This window comes from Lemur catta, chromosome 1, assembly GCF_020740605.2.
Source record: "Lemur catta isolate mLemCat1 chromosome 1, mLemCat1.pri, whole genome shotgun sequence".
NCBI classification, from domain to species: Eukaryota; Metazoa; Chordata; class Mammalia; order Primates; family Lemuridae; genus Lemur; species Lemur catta.
Genome location: NC_059128.1, coordinates 85,735,047 through 85,761,003, shown reverse-complemented (window position 1 = coordinate 85,761,003; position 25,957 = coordinate 85,735,047). Strand labels below are relative to the sequence as shown.

Sequence of the window (25,957 nt, the reverse complement as noted above, 5' to 3'; positions counted from 1 at the left end):
CACCATCCATTTCCAGAACTTTTTCATCTTCTCAAAATGAAACTCTGTATACATTAAATAGTAACTCCTGGCTGGGCGGGGTGGCTCATGCCTGTAATCCTAGCACTTTGGAGGGCCAAGGTGGGAGGATTGCTTGAAGCCAGGAGTTCAAGACCAGCCTGAGCAACATAGGGAGACCCCGTCTCTACAAAAATAAAAATAAAAATAAATTAACCAGGCAAGGTGGCACATGCCTGTAGTCCCAGCTGCTTGGGAGGCTGAGGCAGGAGGATCTGTTAGGCTCAGGCACTGGAGGGTTGCAGTGAGCTATGATGGTGCTTCTGTATTCTATCTAGCCTGGGCAAAAGAAGGGGACCCTGTCTCAAAAACCAAAAAAAAAAGCAAACCCAAAAACAAAACAGTTAACTCCCCATTCCTCCCTCCCCCAGTCCCTTGGCAACTGCCCCTCTACTTTCTGTCTCTATGAATTTAACTATTCTGAGTATCTCATATAAGTGGAATCATACAGTATTTTTTCCTTTTGTGACTGGCTTATTTCACTTAGCATAATGTCTAAAAGTTTCATCTATTTTGTAGCATGTGTCAGAATTTCCCTCCTTTTAAGGCTGAATAATATTCCATTTTAGGTATATACCATATTTTGTTTATCCATTCATCCCTTGATGGAAACTGGGTTGTTTCCACCTTTCGGCTATTGTGAATAATGTGGCTATGAACATGAGTGTATAAATATCTTTTCATACTCGTGCTTTTGATTATTTTGGGTATGTACCCAGAAGTCAACACAGGCGCTTTTGACCACCTTCTACACATCCTGAGAGGTAGAGTGTGGCACACTGTGGCATAGGATCAGCACACACTGGGACCTTTACCAGACAGGGGACCAGGGAAGGGAGGAAGAGCAGGTTGTTCTTTAATTCATCACTGGATAGGGCAATGGCTGATGCCAGAAAACCTATCTATGTATGCAAGACTCTTTCCATGATATACATAGAGTGTATGCAACTATGAAGAACGGGAATTGTTTAAAAAAAAAAAAAAGTGTGCTCTCTTTGATTCTAACGGATGCTAATTGCTTCTGTAAATATGGTTTGCTGACCTAGCTTAAGTGGAGCTGAGACGGCCATAACAGGCCCCGATGGTCGTAACGGGCCCGGGGAGATAACTGCAAGTTACTTCCTGATAAAGGGCTGGAGAGTCCGGGGCCTCCAACCAATTAACCAGATAAGAAGGGCAAGGCATAATCAGAAGCCTGTCCCGCAACTTAAAAAAACCAACCAATCAAAAGCCAGTCCTGCGGCTTGAAAACCAACCAATCAGGAGCCAAGACAATCAGCCACTTTTGAAGGAGCAAATGAACTAAGGAGGGAGGGGGGATGGCATGCCCCGGTGCACATATTCTGCTAAAAAGTATAAAAGACATGTGGCCCCGCTGTGCGGGGTTCCTGCCCATGGAAAGAGACCACTGTGTTGGTGCTCAGGGCTTGGACTCCAGCTCGAGCTAGTCAATGAAACTCCTTTGCCTTTTTGCAGCCTCAGTGACTCTGTCTTTCTGTTTCCGGGGCCGAGGGGAACCGGCTCTAACAACTACATACAAACCACCTAGAGAAAGTGGAAGTGAAGATTATAAACCACAGAAACAACGACAGCAGTGAGAAGGGATAGGGTAGAATGCTCTAGGCAAAGAAGAAAAAGGAGTGGTTCTATAGAATTAAGAGCCCACCAGGGGAAACCGATGTAACCATTTCATGAAAGTACAGTAATTCTAGAGGGCAATACTGTTTCTTTCTCCAATACTATCAATAATGTCTAGTGATGAACTTGGATCATTTGAAAGATAAATTCTTCCTTTGTTTATTTGGTAAGCCTCTAGTAAAATATAGAATTATGTATTTTTAGAGGTGCCAAAAACGTTTAAAAGTAACACGCTTTAGAGTCAGGTAGATTGGGATCTTCATCATCTGTTACTGTTGAACTGTTGCAAAATTTCCTGCTTACCTTGCTGGTCAAGTTCTTTCCTCAGTTCCCTTCTCCACATTGCCAACGAAACATTACCTACTTCAAACCCAGCCCTGAACATCCAGACCCCCTGGTCTGTGGTGGAAATCTAACTTTACCGCACAGCGTTATGACCCTTTTCTAGCTTTTTAATCAAAATACCTTCCCTCAGCACCCTCCCAACCACAGGACACATCAATAACCTGTTCCTTATTCTTCCTGAACCTCAGACTTTTTTTTTTTTTTGTACTTTACTGGATTGTTTTAAGAATTAAATGGCACTTAAAAGTACTTAATTAGTGGTAGATAATGGCAATTTTGATAATGATGATTACTACATAGGAGAAAGATAAAGTAATAGTTTGTCTCTTACAAATGATTCCTTTGGAAATAGAGTATTTTAAAAGGAATTTTTTGATGTGGGATATGATTGTTCAGTCACCAGCTATTTAGTGAATATCTACATGGCTTATAATACCCAGTGGAAGAGTGAAAGAAGGAGTCATCAAAAAGCGTGAAATGTCTATTAATAACTAGCCTTCACATTTAGTTGTTTTTATGTTTTTATGCATTTGGTTATTTATTTTATTTAAAATGCAAGACTTTCACATGGAAAATAGTGGAAAAAGAATTTGAGGTCTAAATCTGTGGTCCAGAGTAAAAATACTGCCACAAGTCCTGGTTTTATTACTTCTCTATTGCTATGCCACAAATTTAGCAGCTTAAAACAATAGTCATTTATTGTCTCACAGTTCTGTCAGTTAGAAGTCCAGGTGAGTTCAACTCGGTTCTCTGCTTAGGACCTTACAAGGCAAAATACAGGTGTCAGCCAATGGGGCTCTTATCTGGAGGCTCTGGGGAAGAATTTAGCTCCAAACTCATTTAGGTCCTTGGCAGAATTTAGTTTCTTACAGTTGCAGGTCTGAAGCCCTTGCTGGCCATGGCCTGGTGTTGCTGTCAGCTCCTAGAGGCCACTCTCAGATCCTTATCCATGGTCTCTTCCCTCTTCAAAGCCAGCAAAGGCACATCCAATCCTTATTATGCTTTAAATCTCCCTTACTTCCCCTACTTCCCCTTCTTCCAGCAGTTGGAGCAAATGCTCTGCTTTCCAAGGGCTCAACCAATTAGTCCTGGCCGACTTAAATAGTCTCTTTATTTTAAGGTCAACTGAGTAGAAACCTTAATTATATCTGCATAGTCCATTTTGCTATGTAAGCTAACAATCCCTGGAGTGCTATCCTATCATGTTCACAGGGAAGGGAATCATAAGAATGAGGGTCATTGGGGATTATCCGTAAAATTCGGCCTATTACATTGGTGGCCACGTAGGGCACTTTCTGGAAGTCCTCCTCGGTGAGTGAGTCCATGAAAGAGTGAAGAGATAGGAGAGCCTTTTGGGGTCACTGGGTGCAGAAATATGGTCTCGAATTTTACAGTTGGTGTTGGGGAGCCAGGTGCACTAGCCTTAGTGCTTTCAAAACAAGCCCTGATATGCCTGCTGGAGCTTTGATCAACCATTATTTGCCCAAGGCAAACCACTGCCATGTCCCAAGGGAAAACTGATTGTAGTCAAAATGCTTTTGTCCTCCCATCTCCACCATATCCTTTCCTTCCAGAATACCTAAATATACAAGACTGTCCATATGGCTTCACCCCTCACCCAGCACCTTATTCAGGAGACTGTACTCCAATTTTTCCTTTCCCAATAATTTTCCTCTGTCTAGGAAAAATTCCAGATCAACTCAGCAAGACATTGACCTAATTAAATCAGTTGACACTAGAAATGAATAAACAACAAACTCAAATCTCTTCAAGGATATTGTATCCAATAAGCAACTTAACCTTTAATTAAGAGCATGAGGGATAATATCTACTTTTGAAATGTTTTAAAATTAAAAAAACAAGCATGCCTGGTATAAAAATTCAAACAATGCAGCATGAATGGACATTTTGCAATAACTTAGAAACAGTACCATTTTAATGTTTTGTATATAATAGATAATTATAAAATTAATAAAATGTATGCTTTATATTATACTATAGAAACACTTGTCTATAAGCATCCACCTTAATTCTTAAATTGGTTGTAAATTGTATTTAGTTTTAGAGTGGGGTTAAAAATTAAAATTTGGTAATAGTAGAGTCTGTGCTGTTAGAACATATTTAAGAGGGAGTATTTAATAAATAAATGACTTATCAAGAAATCTCTAGTTTAAGATTTGTTTAAAATTAATGCATTATGTGTAATCCTTATACATTCCAGCAACTTTAAACTTCCATATATTTCAATCAATGTTTATTCTTTCAACCCCCACCCCCGCCCATTTCCTTTTTTTTCTGGAGGTCAGTGGTCAGAATTAGAAGAGAGGGTTGAATGTGGCCCAGCTGATAAACTCTCAGTGTTGCTCTGAATGTGATGGAGGGTGCGGCAGAGCTGGGGTTAAGGTCATGGTGGTCAGGGACTTTTAAAAAATGTATTTTATATACCCTTAAGATATAGAAGAGTGATTTGAAGCCAATCTGAGTTTATTATCATATTAAGGCCTTTAAATAGTACAAAATGAGCCAAATCTTTGACAATGTATTTTACATCCAAATGTATTATATTCAAATATACTTAGGAATGAAGGTAAGTGCCTTTGTGCCTAACTTAATATTTTTAGATTCATTCCTTCTCCCCACTCTTTCATTATTTTCTAGTTAGCTAAGTTTGATACCTCCAGGGCCCCTGTCCCTGGTCAGAACCTCCATCACTTACATATTTTCTGGAGTAAGGTGCAGTAACTATGATATGGTTTTGTTCGGAAGGGGCCACTAGGTCCATCTCCATACACTTCTCTGAGCAAGACAATGAACTTCATGAGTAACTGAAGATAAATGATCAATCTTACCACAGACCCAATGGTCAAATTCCTTGATTTGTGGAATTTGATTACAACTGTCAGTCAGCTATTTTGTTGAAACCTGATTTTATGAATTCGACTATCAAGTTTGGTAATGAGGCCATTTTTTAACTTATTCTGTTTTAGAGAAAGTCACTTTGAAATATAACTATGATCTTAATCACTGCCGAATAGTATGGTGGGTTCAGTTAGAGAATGCCTGCCTGAATTGATATGGAAGAGACCTAACTCTGTAATGTAGCCACTCACGTTCTTGCTCTTAAGCTTTGTTCATTTAAATACAACATATATTCACCACTAATCACTTAATGTAAATTATTTAGCAAATTCTCTTTTTTCCTACAGTCCAATAATAAGCAGAATATTTAACTTAAAATATTTCCCTTTTTGTGAAAAAAATTGTTTACAATATATTGGTTTACAATACATGTGCTTTTGGTGGGCTGGGAGAATTTCATGTTGCTGTAGTAATGCTATTTATACAATGTTCTGAGGAAAAGCAACATGAGTTATAGTAAGTCAATTACTGTCTCAAATTTATTTATGTATAATTTTCAAGTAAATAAAATGTTTCTGTGCAGCATGACAAAATGTTAATCCACCTGGGTGATGTTTTTGAGTCTTAATTTACTCTTGATCATTTCCAGATGGAGACAGTGATTTCTGTTTTAATCATTTCTTTTCCTTTGAGGACAGTAGCTATTCCTTTATTCATAGACTTGGTGGACCTAGTTGTTAATTTGTAGGAGGAAGTTTATCTGGCTCAGGGTTTTAAACATGTAATTTAAAGCTGTTTGTTAATTGATAACAAGCTATGATATCTTTGTTGAGTTTGGAAAACAAAAATCATTGGGTGTTGGAAAAAAGTTTGATGCAAAGATAGCAAATATTAAAAATGTGGGCAAATCACAGGAAAATCAAATCAAGGCAACAACTTCTGGCTGTTTGGAAGGGAACGGCCTTTATCTCTTTCTTTATGTAGATATTTAGTTCTGTTACATCTTTAGGGCATATTTGTGTAAGTGCGCTCTCTCTGCCCTGCTCTTCTACTACGATTGAAGGCAGCATCGTTTGTGATACACATACTTTGCTTTAAGATAGCCTGATACTTCAAAATCAGATCTCACAACAGGCACATCACAAAGGGACTATTTGCTCTATTAAAAAAATGTAGGGGCCTATAAATATTGGCAATTCTAATGCATCTACAATATGGGGGTATTTTAACAACATACTGATTTACAATAGTTTCTAAATCTTTCTCCTTTCCTTTCCTATTCATGTGTAGAAACTATTAAGGGGTCTATGCTGATCTCCTGAAACATCGCACTCCAAATTCCCTTGGAGAGGGCTTTCTTTCGTTGGAACTTAATCCTCACCTATCTGCTGATAATGCCTAAGCCTTCTCTCTGCTGTGATCTCTACCTGGAACTCTACATGTTCTCTGTCTGTTTGGGTGTCCTCAAATGTGGCCTTTACCACAATAGAAACATCTCTGTCCTGTCTTTATTAGGGCCCTTATTGAGTAGCAAGCAGTAGAAGCCAAGTAAAGTCAGTTTTATCAGAAAGAGGTATTTATGATAGGGATTCAAGGCTGTGTTGCAGATGCTTCAGGGACACTATTCCTTAGGAAGGAAATAGAAATTAAACTAGAAAGTTGCAATGTCTCTTTCTCTCTCCTTCTCTCTCTTACCCTTCCTCCTTCCCTGATTCACTCTCTCTTCTTTTTCCTTTCCTCTTCTTCCCTCTCCATTTCTGCCTCTCTCTGCACATTTTCTTATTTTTTCTCTCTTTAGACTAGCATCTTCTGCTCCTCAGTTCATGAGGCAAGAACATGACTAGTCCACAGGTCACGTTAGGATGTCACATTTACAGACTGACTTGCTGTCTCCAATTCCAAATTCTTGGGCCATCAGAAACAGCCTGGAAACATAGCTGAGAGCTAGGGCAGGCATCAGGCGTGTGAATGTCATTTTTCCCAGTGTTGGTCTCTCCTGAGCTCCAGGATCTAAGTTTGTAGTGACTACAGTTTAGTGTTAACTCCTGTCACACTGAGCCCTTGGTATGCTCTGATGCTTTCTAGCCACCTCTTTTCAGTGCCTACAGGGAAAGGGTAAAATGTAATTTGTTCATTCAGTGAATATTTATAGAGACCTGTTTTGTATCAAGCTCATAGAATGCATGCTTGCCAGGAAGAGTTTAGCATCTAGTGAGGACACAGCCCAAAATCTAAGCAAGCAAATAAAATACACCAATTACAAATGTTGTCAGTGCTATGAAGTAAAGAAGCTAAAATAGAAAATAATGCAAGATAGGAAAGGAATCTATTTTAGAAGGCCTCTCTGAGGAGGTGAGATTTTAAGATCATACCTAAAGTATGAGATGGAGCTAGCAGGAAAGGATTTGTTTGTTTTCAAGGAAAGAAAAAGAAAATCTAACTTGTGAGCAAGGGGAGGATGACATGGGAGAAAGCAGGGGTAAGGATATGACTTGTAGGTCAGGGAGTTTGGATTTAATCCCAAGTGTAGCCACATGGAAAAAAAAAATCATTAGCCAGGTTGCTGATGCCATATAATCCATTAAGAAGTATTATCCAGCCTTTAATTTATGCCAGACCCCTCTCTGGTGTACTGAGGAAGATTAAAAAATAAGTCAAAAATATAATCCTACTCTGATTTTGATTATAACCTCGCCTAAGAGGAGGTGCAAGTCTCAGGAAGAAGGCCATCGGGGCACAAGCTGGCCATATGCCCAGTGATTTGGGGCCCGAGTGTCAGGCAGCTTCCAGAACCAGAGGGCCAAGAAAGTTTCTTCATCAACTCACAAGGGGCTGAGTGAGAACCTCTGTCGTGTGACAAAGGGGGCTGTCGTATAGCACAGCGCACACTGTGTGCCAGAACCTCTAAGCACTTTTCAAATACCTATTCAATTTAATCCTCACAGTAACCCTGTGAGGTAGGAATTACCATTATCCCCATTGTACAGATGGGGAAATTGAGACACAAAGATGTAAAATAACTTGCAGAAGGCCACATGACCATTAAAAGTACAACGAGGATTTGAGGGCAGGACAGCCTAGTGCCAGAGGCTGCCTCTAACCACTGTGCAGTGAGGTCTCCTTCCGATAAGCCCAGACAGATAGGGAGGACGTCAGCTAGACACGGGGGCATAGAGAAAGCTCTGGTTTTAAAATTATTTAATTAGGTATGCTATGGGGTGTGTTGAGTTGACGGTAAAAGCAGGGTATACAAGTGAAAATGTTGTCAGGGTGGGTCTAGGGAGCTGCAAAGAGCATCTTGGCTGCTCTGTATGTTTCTGTGCACTGACTTGGTAGAAAATAGGTAACTTGGGACCAGTGAAAAACTGATCTTTCCTTCACTTTCTATCAGGGTGTTAATTGTTCTAAGCTCTCTTTTCGTATGATTGGCTTTATTCTTTAATGCACTATTGTATAGTTTAGGATTAAAACAAATTGTATCAAAATTCATATTAATAAAATAAATAATAGAAAAAATACAGAATATTTATTGGAGAGCATTTCATACAATAAACATTTTACTTACATTTTATGGGTTTTTTTTGCATATCCACTTTCAAGGAAGAGATGGTTTTGTCACTTTTAATAACGCTGAAGTCACATATGACTCTACATCTTTCCTTGTCACGTTCAGATTGATTGAAATGAAGAATAAATGTGAGTTAACTCATTTTCTTGATGTAGTATAATGAAAAAAAAAATTCTAATTATCCTTGAGTTCCCTTTGGAAAGCAAAAGTTCACCTGAAATTGGAAGTTGAATTAAGCAATTTTGTAAACCTTCAGTTTCTCATATTTCTTTAAGATCAGGAAACTGTGACTATTCTGTTTCTTGCCCAAGGCAGTTTGTTAGCGTTGCCCTTTGTTGGAAATCTTCCTTGCAGTCCTGCCCTCCCTCTTTGGTTACTGTTTTTACTGTAGATTCCCTCTAACAGTATCCCTGAAGTGATATAAATTCCATAACTTTGGGGATATATTTAAAGAAACAGTCTGTGTCGGAAGTGACTTATCATGGTGTGTTAATCAGCATCTGATCAGGAGAGAGAAATGGCACAGTAATTTGAACAGAGAAAATTTAACATGAAGAACTGTTAACTCTCACAAAGAATTTGCATATGAGGGATTGGCTAGAAAGAAGTAAAGAGAACTCTAAAGAAGATAGGAGTAAGCAGATATAAAGGCCATTCTCAATCCTAGAACTGAGAAAGCTTGACCGGGGAAGAGCCCCCCCACCCTGGGCTAAGTTTCTGTCCTTGCTGGAGAGGGCACACTTACAGTTACCAGATGGCAGAGAAGCTGCTATGGCGTGGTGCTAGAGGAACTTTCCAGATATATGCCCTCAAGGGTACCAGAGAAAGCTGTCTGCAGGGAAGGATCTCTCTGGGGGCACTCTGATACAAAACTGATCGAAAAGAGTGTGTGAAAAGAAGCTTCTGTGTTCTGGGTGCTGGGTGCTGGGTGGTGGGTGCTGGGTGCTAGGTGCTGCTGGCCATCAGGCACTACAAGAGCCTGGTGCTGGCGAAACCACTCACACTACTGCAGGAAATCATGCCAGAACCAAAAAGAAGAAACTCTTCTACTAGGTCTTCCCTGTACTCTCTGTCCACAAAGGTTAACATTTCACCAGCTGATAAAGTAAAAAATATTTGTGGAGCCTCTATCTCTTTTCACACAGCAGGCAGTGAAGGGTGAGTTTGAAACTAAGAGGTAATAAATGAGTAACTAGCTCACATGGGAATCTCTCCCTATCTGCTGCCAAAGTTTTGGCCAAGGGTTTTCAAAAGCTTTGGTCCTGAACTTATTACAAAATCAACTTATTGTTTTGAATATGTAGTTTACTTATCTTTCTATAATAACTTAAAGAAATTGATTGACTCTAACCACTTCTTATGTCATGTGTGCCAGTTCTTTGAAACAAAATAATTATCTGTTATTTTTCGAATGTTCTATAATTAACTGTGATAGAAACTATTGTTCACAGAACCACGTTTCACACATTTTGTTAGAATGGGAGATTTTTAGTTTTGGCTGGAAATAGCTTAGGTGTTATTTTAAATATTGTAGCTAATTAACTTTCAGATGTTTCTTCCCTTTGCGCTGCCATTAGATTTTAAGGAGGCTCCTGGGGGAGCAGGACTGAGTCATTCTTGTTTACTATGCATTGTCATCATCTGGCACAGTGAATGGCACATAGTAGGTGGTCAGGCAGATTAGTTATCTGTGCATGAATGAAAATAGATCACAACTACCAACATTTGTAGATAAACTGTTTTCATCACTAAAAAATGCAAGAAATATATGAAATAGTTGTATTTGTATAAGACCTTGGGTATAGAATAAAACAATATGGATACATAAAATATATAGTATATGTATTAAAGTACAATAAATTCTTTCCCAAGTATTCTCAAAATGTTTTTAAAATATTGGAGTTGGAAGAGCCACAGAAAACCAGTGAGAAGAAAATATCTATGGTGACATCATATTCAAAGATAGATTTCTCAGAAAGACAGTGAGTTTGACCAGGTGACACAGTTAGAAGTTCTCGAATGCAGTCCTTTTCAGGAAGTAGTAATGACTATTATCTTTGGTTTGCTAAACCTTTCTTACAGTCAGTCTTGAGAGAAAGCGATTTTTGGTGTTGTTGCCGGCTTCATTTGTTTAAGATACATCAATCTTGATGGAAAAGGAAAGCTTAGAAGAATAACATGTTTATAAGTTTTACATGTTAAAGATGATTACTTATGAATGTAGAAATGTTATAATGAAAAAATATTGCTGTTAAGGGACTCAGACTAAAGTTCTACCTGCTACGTTAGCATAGCAGCTGTTAACTGGTTTGGAATCCAAAGTACCAACATTTGGTAGTTTAGTTGTCATGAAAGAAGGATATGGAAGAGAGGAGGAGAAATGAGAAGGGATAGAATGGCCATTATCCTCAAATATATCTATCGACTTATCTTAAGACATAGTGGTCTATAATTATTATTTCTGTTTTCTTATTGTGATTATTTTAAATAGATATTTTATTAATAAGAATTATCTTTCTCCTTCCTAACAAATTGTACAACTACTTCTTTGTCATTGGTAGGAAAAGAATACTATGAAACTAAATCTGTATTTAGGTATTGTTTGTCAAGTTAATTTTGCTTAGCGTCTTTATTCAGTAGGATATAAGTCATATATTTAATACAGTATAAATAATGCAAATGAACTCATAACTGATATAAGAGACAAAGGTCATGATTAATTCATATTTATTGAGATTTCACTGAGTGTATGGCATTGTATTTTACAAAAACATTTAACTGTGAATTTCTTTCTGATATTTTTGCTCTTATTCTTGCTCTTTTTAACTTTAAATTGAACTTGCCAGCACTCTTACATTCTGAAACTAGGCAAAGGATTTTTTTCATCTTCTAATAACACAAGAAATAAAAGCTAAAGGATATAACTGCAACAATACCAACAATAAAACAACACCAACCAAAAAAGCCTGTGGGGGCATTTGGGTGAGGAAAGTAGTACACAAAGTATCCATGTTCTTACTTGCCCCTTTCGTTTAAATTATATATTACTGATAGAAACATTCTAAGCCTGAGCACCTGAGCAAAACACTGTGATTCTCTGTTGTTTGTGAGTTGGAACACTAGGGGACAGCACTAAAATATTCCCTAGTTGTGTGTTATTGATCACTTGCATACTGTATAATAAGTAAGAGATTTTACTGTTAAAGACTATTGAATGCCCTGTTGATTTCAGTGGATGAAAAAGCACAAAGAGGAAGATGAGCCTTTCAAATCCATAATTTCAGCCTCTATGTGAGAGTGTTTTAAATAATTGAGGAAAAGCTTACAGACTATTTTTTGGTTGCAAGAAGACAGTAAGGCATGATAATTTAAAGAACTGTGATTCTTTTGTTCGTGTTTTGTTCTTTTTATTCTGTTGGAGTAAATATTTTGCTGAATTTTTTATTTCTGATCTTGTTTTCCAGGCACTTTAGAAAGACATGAGACAGGAGAAAGAGCTCGAATTATTCTTAATTGTTGTGATGATTCACAGCTTCTAAAGCCTGAACCTGTACTTCCAGTTGCCTCAGAGACACATAAGCACAAAAGTATAGAGCAGAGATCTTCCAGCTCCTACCAGCTTGGGCCAATACCTTGCCCTGGTCTGCAGGTGGAGTCTTCATGTAAGGTAAGTTCAAATCAACCTGCTGTTCACAAAGAACATTATCAACCAAATAAGAAGAGACCTGCCTTCATAAATATGTGGCACTTAAGTATCAGCACAAAAACAGGAACTCAGAGACAACTGCATCTACTTAGTAATCTTAGGTGAATCAGGATAACTTTCTGAATGACATTATACTTGTTATGGCATTATTTTTGACAAGATAGGTTCTGGCTTATCAAAATTGAGTCCATTTTATGTTAACTCTCGAACGCTATGTGGTTTTCCATGGGAAATGGAAAAAACTATGTTCTATAGTTTGGATCTATTTTTATTTTTCAGTTGAGAATGTTTGACTTCTTTTAAAAATGCTTCTTGCAAATAAACAAAAAGGTATCAGAAAAACTAGATCATTGTATGGACAATTTCTTTTCATATACTCAGCATCTGTAGGATCATTACTCTTTAGGATTTGAAGCTTCAGTTAACACATAACAGTAGAGTTCACATTTATTCTCATGAACCAAGTCAATTGGCTTAGTAGAAATTTGAACTAGCTTTATTATTTTTCACTTCTCAAGGTGATATAGTAATTTAATCTGATTTCTTTGAGGGATTCTTTTCCATCTTTTTATCTTTACACTTCCAAGTTATTACCTCAATGTGTAACTATGCCATTTATATGCATGTATCTAATGTATATTTTCATGTAAACATATTTTCATTTTACCTAATATGTATAAATTTTATTTTTTAAAGACTGTATTATGCTCTATATTGTGATTTGACTATTGCTAATGCAAATTATTTTCCTATGGCTTGATAGATGAGTTGTACTTTATGTTTCATTTTTATGAATAACATATCTATAAACCTAAAGATTTTTTTTCATCAAGATTATTTAAAAGATATATTTTTGGAAGTAGGACTTTCTCAAAGTTTAGCTGATTTTGAATTGCATATTGTTAAGGCTTTTCATTATTTTAATGGTATTATGAAGACTGTTAAGATACCATTAATATGGACTTTAAATAAGACTTTATTTTATCTCATGTATACATATATATTTAGACAAAAGAATGTGTCATCATCAAGAAAGGCCAACTGGCTGCTGAAGCCATGCCTGGAAGCAGCAGATTTGGGGGCAGGTGCCAGCATATAATCTTTAGCATTTTAGGTTTGGAGAGGTAATTTAGATTTTTGTCAGTGAGTCTAGGATATGTCAACCTTTTGAGAACTGAGTCACACTAACCAAACACCTAAACAATGAACATATAAACTAGAATTATTTAACTTACAATGATAAACATAACTGGGATTCTGGCCATTGCTGAGCACATCCTCACTGTAGCAAATCTGCAGTGGGCCAGGGAGAGCAATTATTGCAGAGAGTTCCTTGATGGGCATGAAGTCAGAGCCAGAGGGTATTCATTCACTGAGCTCTGAGAGTTGAACGCAGTCAGCTCTTCCAGCCCATTAGGGTACCATCTCCTTTGGCCAAAGCTGATATGGATTGGGTTCTTTTTTTTTTCTTTTCTCATTTATTCAATTGTTTTTCGGTTTCCAAAACCTGTTTTTCATATTCTTCACTTGAAAAAGGTGATGTTTTTTAAGGATAATCATACAGATATGATGAAACTTCAACATTCAGAACTGAACATAAGCCAGGAAATTGAGTCACATTTATAGTATTATGTACGATAAGATAGGGCAAATAAAGCTCATTGAGTGAGCCCAGCCAGCAGCCAAGCATTCCCATCTTGCTGTGTTTTTGTTGCTCTCTTTTCATAATAGAATGTGCATCATGTAGTGGAAATTATATGCTAGATAGTAGATGACCTATGTGTTTTGGATGCCTAGGGTCTGCAAGTGCAAATCTCATTCATCAAGTGCTGCATTTACTAGTTTAATTCCCAGAAGATAAACTGTTATTTTTTTCAGTTTCTTGGAGAACTTCAGAGCTACCCTTTCAGTACTGGTAATAGTATCTATAGATTTCATTTTCCTTATATAATTTTGTTTCTTCCTTGACTTCAGGAAGCAATAAAATGCCGGGGTCTTGATTTATTTCCTATTCGTAGGCTGATTTCAACTTTATTTTCTAGCTGTTGCCTTTTACCTTAGATGACTACACTTTCCAACCGTCATGCTTTACAGTTGGAGAAGAACTAAATTAGACAGGACTATCACCTCCTTTGTCCTACATACTATACTTCTGTTATTATTGAATTTAGTGTTAATTAGAGCTATTTTTATTTGTGCTTCTCCTAAGTTATATCTTCTCCAGTTATGTACCGGATATCTTCATTGCCTGTCATGTATTTTTATCTTTTAGCATTTCACCCTCGTAGGGATAGGCTGTTGAGATTGTTTTGTCGTAATCATCTTTAATTTACAAATTTGATAAGCATGAAATTTTAATGAGGCTTTAAGTTCTCCATTCTCATTATTAATATAGCAAAATGCTTCATGAGTTTTCATAAGGAAAAAATCCGTTTTAAGGAAGAGAATTTGAATCACGCTCATTTTATGTGTGGAAAAAAGTGAGGGACGGTAAGCCTGTGAAATTTAGACCTATCTAAGGTTACTTTGTATTTCAGGATTTTTTGTGTGTGTGTGTGTGTGTGTGAATTTTAGTGAGACACAAGTGAAAATATTCTCCAATAATGGAGTGAACTGTTTAAACAGAAGAATAGCATGTGAGCTCTGTGCGGGGAGCTCTTTGTGTTTGGCAGTATTTGGTCTTTATTAGAATGCTGTATTCGCTTTTTCTTCCTGCGTTTGGAGGGTGCATATAGATATGGGAAAAGGTTTAGAAGAGAACAACAAGTACAATAAAACATTTTGAAAATGAGTCCAATTGGAAATTCTAGAACAGTTGAATTTGTGCAGCTAGACAAAGAAAAATCTTTGGGATAGGATAGAAGGGCCAGAGTCGTAAAGGATTTAAAGGAATACAATATCATATTAGTGATGGGCAACTGCTTCTCTTAGATTCATCTGAGGATAAAACAAGATAGAACCTGTTTAAATTGCAGTGAGAGGAATTTAGCTTCAAAGTAGGGAATAAACAGCCTTACTAACATCATCTCTACATGGCAGACATCTTTGTAGCTTCATCGTATTTTACGGTGAAAAGACCTATTTTGTCTGTTGGTCTGTTGGTTGGTTTTAAATTCTTTTTCTGCATTTCTTGTCTGTAAAATGAATAAAAGGATAAACAGGATTAAACAGGATTATTTTAACTGCCTGAGTTTAAGTCCTGTTGTCGTGTCATGGGAATGCCTTTTTTGGGGGAAAAAAAAACTAAAACAGATTTTTCTGTAGAATGGGTCTCCCAACAGCTCCCCCTGGTGGCTCATTTAGAGCCCTCACTGTCTAATATGGTAGCCATGAAACATTTGTAGCTATTGTGCATTTGAAATGTGGGTAGTAACAAATGTTAAAATATATTTTGGATATATAGGATTAAGTAAAATATGTTATTAAAGCTAATTTCACTTGTTTCTTTTTATGTTTTTTAATATAGCTACTAGACAATTTAATATTACAAATGTGGTTTGCATTTTATTTATATGGTGACATAGACAAGGGATAAGTAAACTTTTTTGTAAAGAACCTGTTATGGTTTGGATATTTTACTCCTCCAAACTTCATGTTGAAATTTGATCCCTAGTGTTGGAGGTGGGGCCTAATGGCAGGTGTTTGGGTTATGGGGGTGGATCCCTCATGAATAGATTAATGCCCTAGGAGGGGTGAATGAGTTCTTCCTCAATTAGTTCTCAAGAGAGCTGGTTGTTTAAAGAACTTGGCACCTCCCTCCCCCCCTCTCTCCTGCTTCCTTTCTTGCCATGTGATCTCTGCACACATTGGCTCCATTTCATGTTCCCCCAAAAGTGGAAGAAGCCTGAGGCTTTCATCAGATTCTGAGTCAGACAGCAGTTAATTCTGCAATTAATTGTTACCTAGTAAGTATTTATTCTTTTCCATAGTAATGCAATTTTGATAATAAAATATAGTTTAATAAAAATTTCACCAATTTACAACATGTAATGTTGCTACCATTGAAGTATTATTTAATATTTTTACAGGTGAAATTTTTAAATCTCATAACTTAGAAACTACAGCAGAATTATGAGCCACATAAACCTCTTTTCTTTATAAATTACCCAGCCTCAGGTATTCCTTTATAGCAACACAAAATTGAGCTGTGACAGGACAGGACCAGATGGTAAATATTTTAGGTTTGCTGGGCACGATCTTTGCTGTTGTACCTATTCAACTCTGCTATTGGAGCACAGAAGCAACTACAGACAATTCTTCAACAAGGTTCAACAAGGATGGTTGTGTTCCAGTAAAACTTTATTTATAAACACAGGCAGATTAGAATTGATGCACTGGCTGTAGTTTGCCAATTTATGATCTAGACAATCTTCATTGGACTTGAAGATCATGACATGTTGAGAGGAACTGGCAAAATACTCAACACCTCCCTTTTCCCTTCATATCTGAATTTTTAATAAAGCAATTTACCCCAACCTCTTCTTCACTATATGGAATGTAATCCAAAAGACCTGTATCAAGTCTGTTCTCTGACAAAAACCAGGAACTCATATGTGTTTGGAAAACCATCTTTTGTAGAAAAACAAATGTGCAAGTTTTGGCTTCTGATTTAATTGAGATTTTTTAAAATGGAATTTTCTTTAACTAATGCACTTGTATGCGCATCTTTATTTGAACACAAGAAATTGATTATAAATAAAGAATGCATTTGCATTTATTTACATTCCAGTTCATCTTTCTAGAAATATGGTTGTATTTTTTTTTACCTTTAGTTGACCTTAGGGTGATGTCTGTTTGGTGCCATTTGCTGAAAATTCTTATTAGAACTTTATCCTCCTACTTCTCATAAAACACATGTGGTATATTGGTAGACTACAAATTGAAAATTGGATCCCACTACTACCTATCACCTTGTCAGAATGAAAAGTTAGTTCTTTTATATTTTATGACACACAAAAATAACCAAAATAGAACTAGTGCAGCTTCTAAGTTACGGGATTTGAAAATTTCATCTGTCAAAATATTAAATAATAATTCAATGATGGCAACAGTACATGCTGTAAATTGGCTAAATTTTTATTAAACTATATTTTATTATCAAAATTGCATTACTATGAAAAAGAACAAATACTTATTAGAAAACAATTAATTGTATTACATAGGGAACGAACATTTTAACTTTTTTGATCAGTAAATTTTTAGTCTATTCTTTTTAATATAATACTCAGCATATAAGTATTTTTCTGAAGTGGAAAATATTTTATATCAATTTTATCTAATTTTAAAAGAAAATAGATTATTATTATTAAAAATGCAAGCACTTGATGAAAATGCAGTGATTTCCCTCTGTAAACATTTGATTAAGATTTGTTTGAAGTATTTTGATTTAGTGAATGAATCCCAACTTAAAACTTTAGTGCTTAAATGATAACATCCTTTCTAGTAAGATAAAATAGAGAAATATACAATAGGAGAAAAATATACAAGGCAATTTGCTTTTTTGAATGCACGTGTAGTGATGCAGATTTTTGACAACCATTTATGCTAAGCATTTTAGATATCATTTTAATTCCTTATAAGAGAAATAGAAATTTCTGTAATGCTCTATACTTTTTTTCAGTAACTGCTTTATGAAGAATGTTCCTTTTCTCACTTTGTGGCATGAATTTAAACTTTTTGGTTTTTGATGAAAAACTTAGCTCAATCATGAGGAAAACTCCAAGGGGCATAACATAGCTTTGTTCCAAAACTCATTTAGGAGGTCTGAGACACTATGAAAAGTAGGAAATGCACCATTAAATGACTCCAGCTGTCCACCTGGCACACAGAAGCAGCTCCAAATTTCCTCACAGGACTTCAAAGCCGGCTTGTATCTAGACGCTCGTTGGCCATGTAAATCAGAGGCACAAAAGGACAGTGCTCCCATTTCATGGTGAGCGGCTGGTTTGGGGCCGGCATTGTGCAGCACGTGCCGGTGGGGTGTGTCAGCAACAGAAGGACTCTGTTCTGACTCGTGTGACAAATGTAGTTAACACCAGATCCATATTAATGTTGTCGAGTTCTCTTGATGTATTTAAACAGATTATAATTATTTTCAGCGTCTAAAGGCCTGAAATATATAGCCTAATAGTTCTTCAAAGAAAGCTTACTTAATGTGTGAATGTAAAACCTCTCATAAAAATGAAACTTTTATATTGGCCTTAGTCATTGACATAGGTTATTCATCAAGTCAGCAATTTGTGTGGCAAAGTGCCATTTGAATAGTGTATTGTTAGGATACTTATGGTCCACTTGACAAGGGCTCTTGCTGTAAATAGTGCAATTTGACTCCAGCTGTTAAAGAGTGGCTTTGACAGCAGCCAAATAGAATGGAGATGCCTTACTGCACTGCCGAAAAATCAATATTGGGTTCTTGTTCATAGTAACCTGTTCTTTTCTCTTCTGTAGATTTATAAACGACTATCAAGGGTTTATAAGTGGAAGTTTAAATATTATTTTAAAGGTAATTCACTTTGAGTTTCAAATTAAGACTTGTGATAAATGGTACAAATGTGGAGTTTTAGGTTTTTTTTTTTTCCAAACCCTGGTTTATGTTTAGTCACAATTACAGTTAAGTTGAATTTGGATTCTCTAGTCGTAATAGAACAGAATTAATATAAAACATGAACTCAAAACCGTGTGTCTAATGTATGTTGCCAGCCCAATGACTTCTTCTTTTTATTTTTCTTATCAACTTATCTCCTGTGTCCCTCCCATCTTCTCTGTGTGTACATGTTTTTGTATAGATGGCAGAGTTCTTTGTGACTGTGCCCATAGCAACACCCACAGATGCTGACAGCCAGTTATGTCCCCAGCGTTGTTTTCCTAAACAGAGTCTTGCTGGGTTTGAAGAGTTTTTTAAGCAGTTTTCAGCGCTACAACGTTGCTATGATACCTGACTGGCAATAACAGATATTGAATCTTAATTATAATAACTACACACAAGGGCTCTTTTTTGATTGGGTTCCTCTACTGTTGCTAGCTGTTATGTTTAAGATACAGAAGAGGAAGTGAAATTATATACCCAATATGAAAAAAAATATATTTCAAGGTAAAGTCTCGAAACATAAAAAAATTGCCAGGTTTAAAAACCTTTTAGCTGACTATTGTTGATTTCCCATGATCGCAGATAGGATTTATTTAAATCATTTCTAGTTTTGACTAAATTTGATTTGGAATTTTTATTGTTGTTCACCTGAGATGTCATAAGGCTTTGTCTAAGGTATGCTGGACAAGATTTGAAAAGGCTATCATTTTTAACACGGAAAATGCATCTAATGTGTACTTTCTCAAATGCCTTTTTCAGTGAAGGCTGTTAAAATAGCTATCTTCCTATTATTGGCCAACTCTGCATTTATTGAATTTATGGCTGAGATAGCAACTGGAAATTCATAAAGCTGATAATATAATTGGGAACAAAGACCTTTAAGGCTGATTCAAGGTCAGCGTTATTGTTTTTATAATTGCCGATAGGCAATAGTGATCTCTACCAGAGTTTGTTCTGCTTAGAGTTTAGCTAGTTTCAAAAAATGTTGTCTCCTCTGTTAATTCTAAAGTAAGAGTTTTCACTGAATAAATGTTTATGTCATTTCTTTAGTACAAAATTTAGCTTAGGTTTACTTCAGTTCCCCTCCTTCCTCAGTATTTCACTAATCCTATAAGAGACATGGAGATCTAAGATTATAATTTTCTTCTTAAGTTACATATTTTATTTATGTTTATCAATTAACTTTGGAGAGGTAGTTCTAACATAGAAGCATGGATAAAAGCTAAACATGTCAGGCATTCTCATTTTGTATTTAGCTTAAAAAGGACAATGCTAGCATAACTTATGAAAGCACATCTTTACATATGCCTTTATTTACATGAATAACTTTATAGATATTTTAGAACCTATGAATTCTATAATCATGTCCATATCATATTATACACCCATAGCCTTTTAAGGACTCTTTTCCTTCCTCATTTTTCCTTTCCTTTCATTTGTTCTTGTCAGTTGGAAATTCATTTTCCTTTTTACAAACATTTATTAAGATTCTGCTTCTTGTAAGACCCAAAAGATAGACCTATTCAACCTTAAAGAGATCTATGTCTGTTGGTGTACAAATTCACTCCAGTGGATTTGGATGTTCTCTTATTGAGCAACTTGCCTGCCGATGGTTCTGATTAAAAGGTGATGCTCAATGTTACCCCTTTAAAGAAATTTGGAGTTTTCTCAGTAATCAAATCATCGTCTTACATTAGGAATAATCTTGTATTTATATCCTATTTTTTATGACTAACACACTGGATTTTTAGGAGTAAAAACTGAAGTTTGTAGAAATTCAGATGTTGAGTTAACTCAAAGGGTTAGTTGCTTATAACAGGAAAGAAAAGGAGGGAAATAAAATCTTTCTTCTTGAAAGCTGGTAATATCACTTATTGACTGAGAGTACCATCTGGACCCATTTAAAGGAATCCCAACAGGAGCACTACTTCTGTACCAATGACTTATGTTGAAACTGGCCCTAAGAGAGCTGCAAATGCAAAAAACTAACAGGAAGCAATTCTCAAAAAAGAAAGCATTTATTCTTACGGAATATTTCCCCTATACTATTAAAAACAAAATATATTAAGGCTTTAGCTTTATTCACTGGAACTAAGAGCATGAGCTTATTAAAAAACATATCCAGCTAATACTCCCGTCCATTTTTCTGAATCAGGTTTTAATGGTGATATCCTGAAGGCGCCACCAGTTCCCTGCATCCCCAAATGACATTCACTTATTTGTAGTTGCCTTTATTTTATATAGCTCATATGACTCTGAAAAGAGCTGTTTTAATCCTAATTTAAAATATCTTGCTTCACCTTTTGGTCCAAGTATGATTATTCTTATCAGGTATCAAAATGATCCTAAGAGGCTTCTGTGAGCAGCAGTGGCTTTCTTCTGCACAGAGGTAACTCCGTGCACAATCAAATAGGGCTGAAAACTGTAGTTGTTTTATGTCCTCACATATTGTCCAAGACCTGGTGGTTTTTAGAAAGCCATTAGCAAAGCTTACAAAATGCAGAGTCCTCCTCATCTGCATTACTTTCTCTCCAACTCCCACTAGAGGTCTCTTGTCATTATACAAAACGTGGCTTCCTCCATTACCCTCTGGTAGCAAATGTTTTGCTTTCCTTTTTCTTGTCTCTCCAGCCAGTTTCTGTTTTATAACAGCCATTGTGTGACATCATTGACCATGGTGGTCGTATGGTAGAATATGGAAAGAATAGCATGGGTCCTGCCTCTTTCTATATGATTATTATGAGGCTTTAATGAGAAAATTATTTGACAGTTGAAATGGCTCCCCAAATCTAAGAGGTTACCTGGATCTAAAACTTTCATAAAGTTTGTTATCATACAATTCATACACTTGCCAGTCCAACATTTTTAATTGCCAAGGACCTATTTTTTATTCAACCAGGTCAATTATAGTTAAAGTCAAGGTTATAGATAGCAACAAATTGTTTGTCTTTAAGGTCTCTTAAGCATATCTTTCCTTTATGTCTTTGATGTTTATATATGCTAATGATCAGCATCTTTAGAACATGCTTTTATTTTAGTCATGAAATTTCTGGTGTTATCAAGGATTGAATTAGCATGATAGTAGCAGAAAACTACTAGTTTTAGTGTATTTTTTAAAAAAATTTATTTGACTTTTTATGATAATTGCATTAATCATAATAAATTATACCCCAAGATATACATTTAACTTAAATGATCTACCCTTCCATCTTAATCAAGATAGCAATTGGGGTCAGATATAGACAATTCAATGGGTTGCACCGTGTAGGTACCCAGATGATGCACAGCACCTTGATGATGGTTTGTCTCACTGTTCTTGTGGACCTATGACAAAAGGCCCAGCTATGGGGCCTCAGCTTGATGTTTTTTGCCTTCACCTAACATTCTGTGTCCATTAATTCTTGGATCAAGTTCTTGTATTTTAAAACATTATATTATTATACTTTAGCAGAATTCAGTTTGTAACAAGAAATAATTATCAAAATTTGTTTATCTATCACCAATGAATAAAATCTAAGGATTTGGGCCCCTATTTATCTATCTGTGAAAAAAGGTATAATAAATGGGTATTTAATTCATGGAGAAGTCATGTAGTATAATAGGACCAAGCAAGATAATCTACAAGTCTCTCATTACATACCAACAATGCATCATATCTCTTAAAGCTTTTGCAGCTCTCTTGCGGGTACCTGATGTCTTCTCGATAAACCATTTAATATGGTTGCTTTTAATTCCTGTTTTCAGGATATGCTGAATTTCATTGAGAGTAAACATGTAACACCATGTTATAATTAAGAGTTTCCTCGTTGAGAATTAAAGCAAGTATTGTCAGTAGTTCATGAGTGATACTTGGGGAAAAAATTCTAATTGATTTACACTGTCCACTGGTAACTTTTTGTTTGTTTAAACTCTCGCCATGGTGAAACATAATCAAAACCCAGGAAATATCCCCTTTAATATTTCAGTATATTATTATGTAATTTTTATTGTTATCTCTTAAGCTAGGAACTTTAATCTTTTCTTAGCAAGAATACCTTCTGAGTTATAAATTTGATTTTGACACTTATGAGGGTAGGGAAATATTTTGTAAGGATTACACATATTCTTCAGCCATAAGAATTTCCAGTCTATTCAGCTCACATTACCATTTATGAAATACTCTTTTCAGCATCCATCAGCATGACCTAGATGGGAAGAAAAGAGACTAGGAAATGAGCATTCAATTATTATTAATCTGAGTTGTATTCCTCCTTGGAATAAAAAACAAAATTGTAAAGCATACATGAAAAAGATATTGGAAAATGTCAACTGTTGGTTTGGGCCCATGACCCAGATGTTTAATCTAGTTGGCCTCATTAAATAAATTCATATTTCCCCTACTGACTATCTTCTGCCAGCATGTCCCTCATTCCCCAATTCTTCATCTTCAAGTCTAAGCTTCAATGTCATTTCCCCATAATGTAAGTAGCAGCCCACTTCCCCTTATTCTCTTTCTCAGTATCCTTTTTATTTCATGTTTTTATCTTCCCTACCCTCCACTACAGTCTAAGCCCAAAAGGCACAGTGACCTACTCTGCCATTTTATCACGGGATGCTCATCACCTAGCACATGCCTGGCACATGGTAGGCATTCAGAAATATTTGTTAAATAAACACACAAACTGAAGACTACTAAAGTCTGAACATAAAAAATAGATGCTAAGAAAGTGAAGGATACTTCCTTTTTTGAATTGTAAGGGCAAAAATTAAAAATGACTGCCAGAAAAATTAAAAAAAACGGTATATTTATTTTGCCAGTCAATTGCTTTATGTCCAAATTGGGTTTACGTATGAGTTGATCTCCCAGAGAAGTATGACCTAGCAAAAAATAGCCAACGATAGCAAAGAGGCTGCCCCACAAAGAGGCACAGCAGCTACCCTACCAATATTTAGACCCCAGTCTCAATAAATTCAAAAGTTTTTAAGGAAAAGTTTATTAAACAGTGGCAATAAAATTTAGGAGGTTCAGCATATTAGAGAGGAATGATTCACTTTAGGCAAGTTGGGCCTAACAGTGAGCTGATAAAGACTCAGAAAGAAAGATTAAAAGGCAATGGTTAAAATGGCTTCTTATACCAGCAAAGTTTATATTATTACTCCATTTACTTGCCCTTAAATCTTAGAGTCCTTTTTCTAATAACAAAGTTATCTGAAATAAGCACTCAAAAGTAGCCTGAGGATTGTATTGTATATCATGAGCCTCTATTTCCCTGGAATAATTACTTTACTAAGCCCTCCCCTCAATATAAAACCCCTGAAGCCAGCAACAATCTAATCAACAGGTTTGTAATAACTTTTAGAAATGTAAGTGTAATAAATATGAAGAGGCCTGATTTATGTTTCATTTCCCAGATGCAAAGACTGGTACAATTCTGCATCCCCCAAGTAGCAAACATTGCTTCCTGCTTCTGTACATCATTTGAAAATTGCTTAACTCCCCCTCTCATCAGAGGATGGGGAAAAGAGGCTTGATTACATTTCAACATGTATGACATTAAATGCTTTTAGGTAACTCATCGTGGGACTATAGGGTGACAAACTTGATTAGCAGCCCCAGGGGACACCGAGCCTCACAGGATTTGTTCTTCTTCTATGCTCTTAACACCCCATTTAGGTCCCAGTGAGGAAGCCCTTCAGTCATTTCTGGGAGGCCAGTGCTCTTGTTTGTGGCTGGCACTTCTGACTCCACTTTCCATGTGTTTTTTCCTGCCCAAAATCACGTGCAGGAGATATTCTCTTCACCTGGTAAATCCTACCCATACTACAGCATCTTCATGCACAATTTAACATGCATGTGTTCGATAAAAAACTTATAAATTAACTGTAGATTGCCTAATAATTTTACCACTATTTATTTGTCTTATTTTCTTACTTAGTTCTTAAGCTCCTTAAAAACAAAGAACTCCTATGTCTGCATGTTTTGTAAGTTTTGGAGCATGAAATGCAAAACAGAATACTTTATTCATTAAGAAAGTGTGCATTGAACACCTACTATGTGTGAGACACTTTTTTTGGACAGAGTCTCACTCTGTCACCCTGGCTAGGGTGCAGTGGTGTCATCATAGCTCACTGCAGCCTCAAACTCTTGGGCTCAAGCAATCTTCTTGCCTCAGCCTCCTGAGTAGCTGGGACTACAGGTGCATGCCATGACACCTGGCTAATTTTTTTTTTCTATTTTTAATAGAGAACTAGGAATTTCAACAAGATCCTGAAATTCGTGGCACTTATATTTCTAGTGAGAAGGGATGCATAATAATTCTTTAAAAACAAAACAAGATTGTCAGATAGTGGTAATGGCTCTGCAGGGAATTATTGTTGAGCAGTGTGATGGCAATCCTAGGGATTGGTGTAGGCTGAGTGGTCAGAGAAGATTAGAGAAGGAGGCAGCATTTATACTAAGTTTAAATGGCAAGAAAGAGACAGCCATGTGTCTATCAGAGGGGAGAATATTCTAGGCAGTGCAAACAGCTACTGCAAAAGGCCTACAGTAGAAATGAGCTTGATGTAGGCGATGAAGTAAAAAAGGCTAGTGTGACTCGAGAGAAGTGTCTGAGGGCAAGAATTAGGAGATGATATTAGAGAAAAAGGTAGGGTGAAACTATGTTGAATGTGATAATCCAAAGTGAAGAGCTTGAGTTCTATGTTATAAAGTTATAAAGGAGAGTCTTTTCATGATCTTACTCAAAGGGAGTGATGTGCTCTCATTTATGTTTTGAAAAGATCACTTTATTTGCTATGTAGAAAATTGGATTAGAGGATAGAAGATGTAGGAGGAAAGTCTACTGCATAGTTAAAGCAAGAGAAGGAAATTGTTAGCTGGTGTTGAGTTTCTTAATTTAGGATAAGCCAGCGGTTGGCACATTGGGAAAAGCCATCTTGTGATATATGTGCTCTAGTAGACCCACATCCCAAAGTGCTACTGGAAGGAACTCCTGAAGATGGTGAGGCCAACTCTGTCTAGAGCATGTAGGAAGTCATGTTAGGTCTAAATCTTGATGGATGAATAAGATTTTGCAGTGGGGAACACCAGGTCCAACAGCTCAGAACATAAAGATGAGTAATGTGTAGGAGATTAATGAGAAGTTTATATGACTGGAGATAGAGTACATAGTGAGGAGTACTGGAAGATAACTATGACCTGTACTCCCGAAGCAAAAAA

The 25,957-nt window shown here is 36.4% G+C and overlaps 1 protein-coding gene across 1 annotated transcript in view; it reads left to right on the top strand.

Moving 5' to 3' along the window:
* WDR72 (WD repeat domain 72) overlaps positions 1-25,957 on the top strand; it is a 182,585-nt gene that overhangs the window by 43,464 nt on the left and 113,164 nt on the right. The window contains exon 13 of the mRNA XM_045529621.1: positions 11,932-12,134. Coding sequence (XP_045385577.1) covers positions 11,932-12,134 — 203 coding nt within the window. The remainder of the gene's footprint in view (positions 1-11,931; positions 12,135-25,957) is intronic.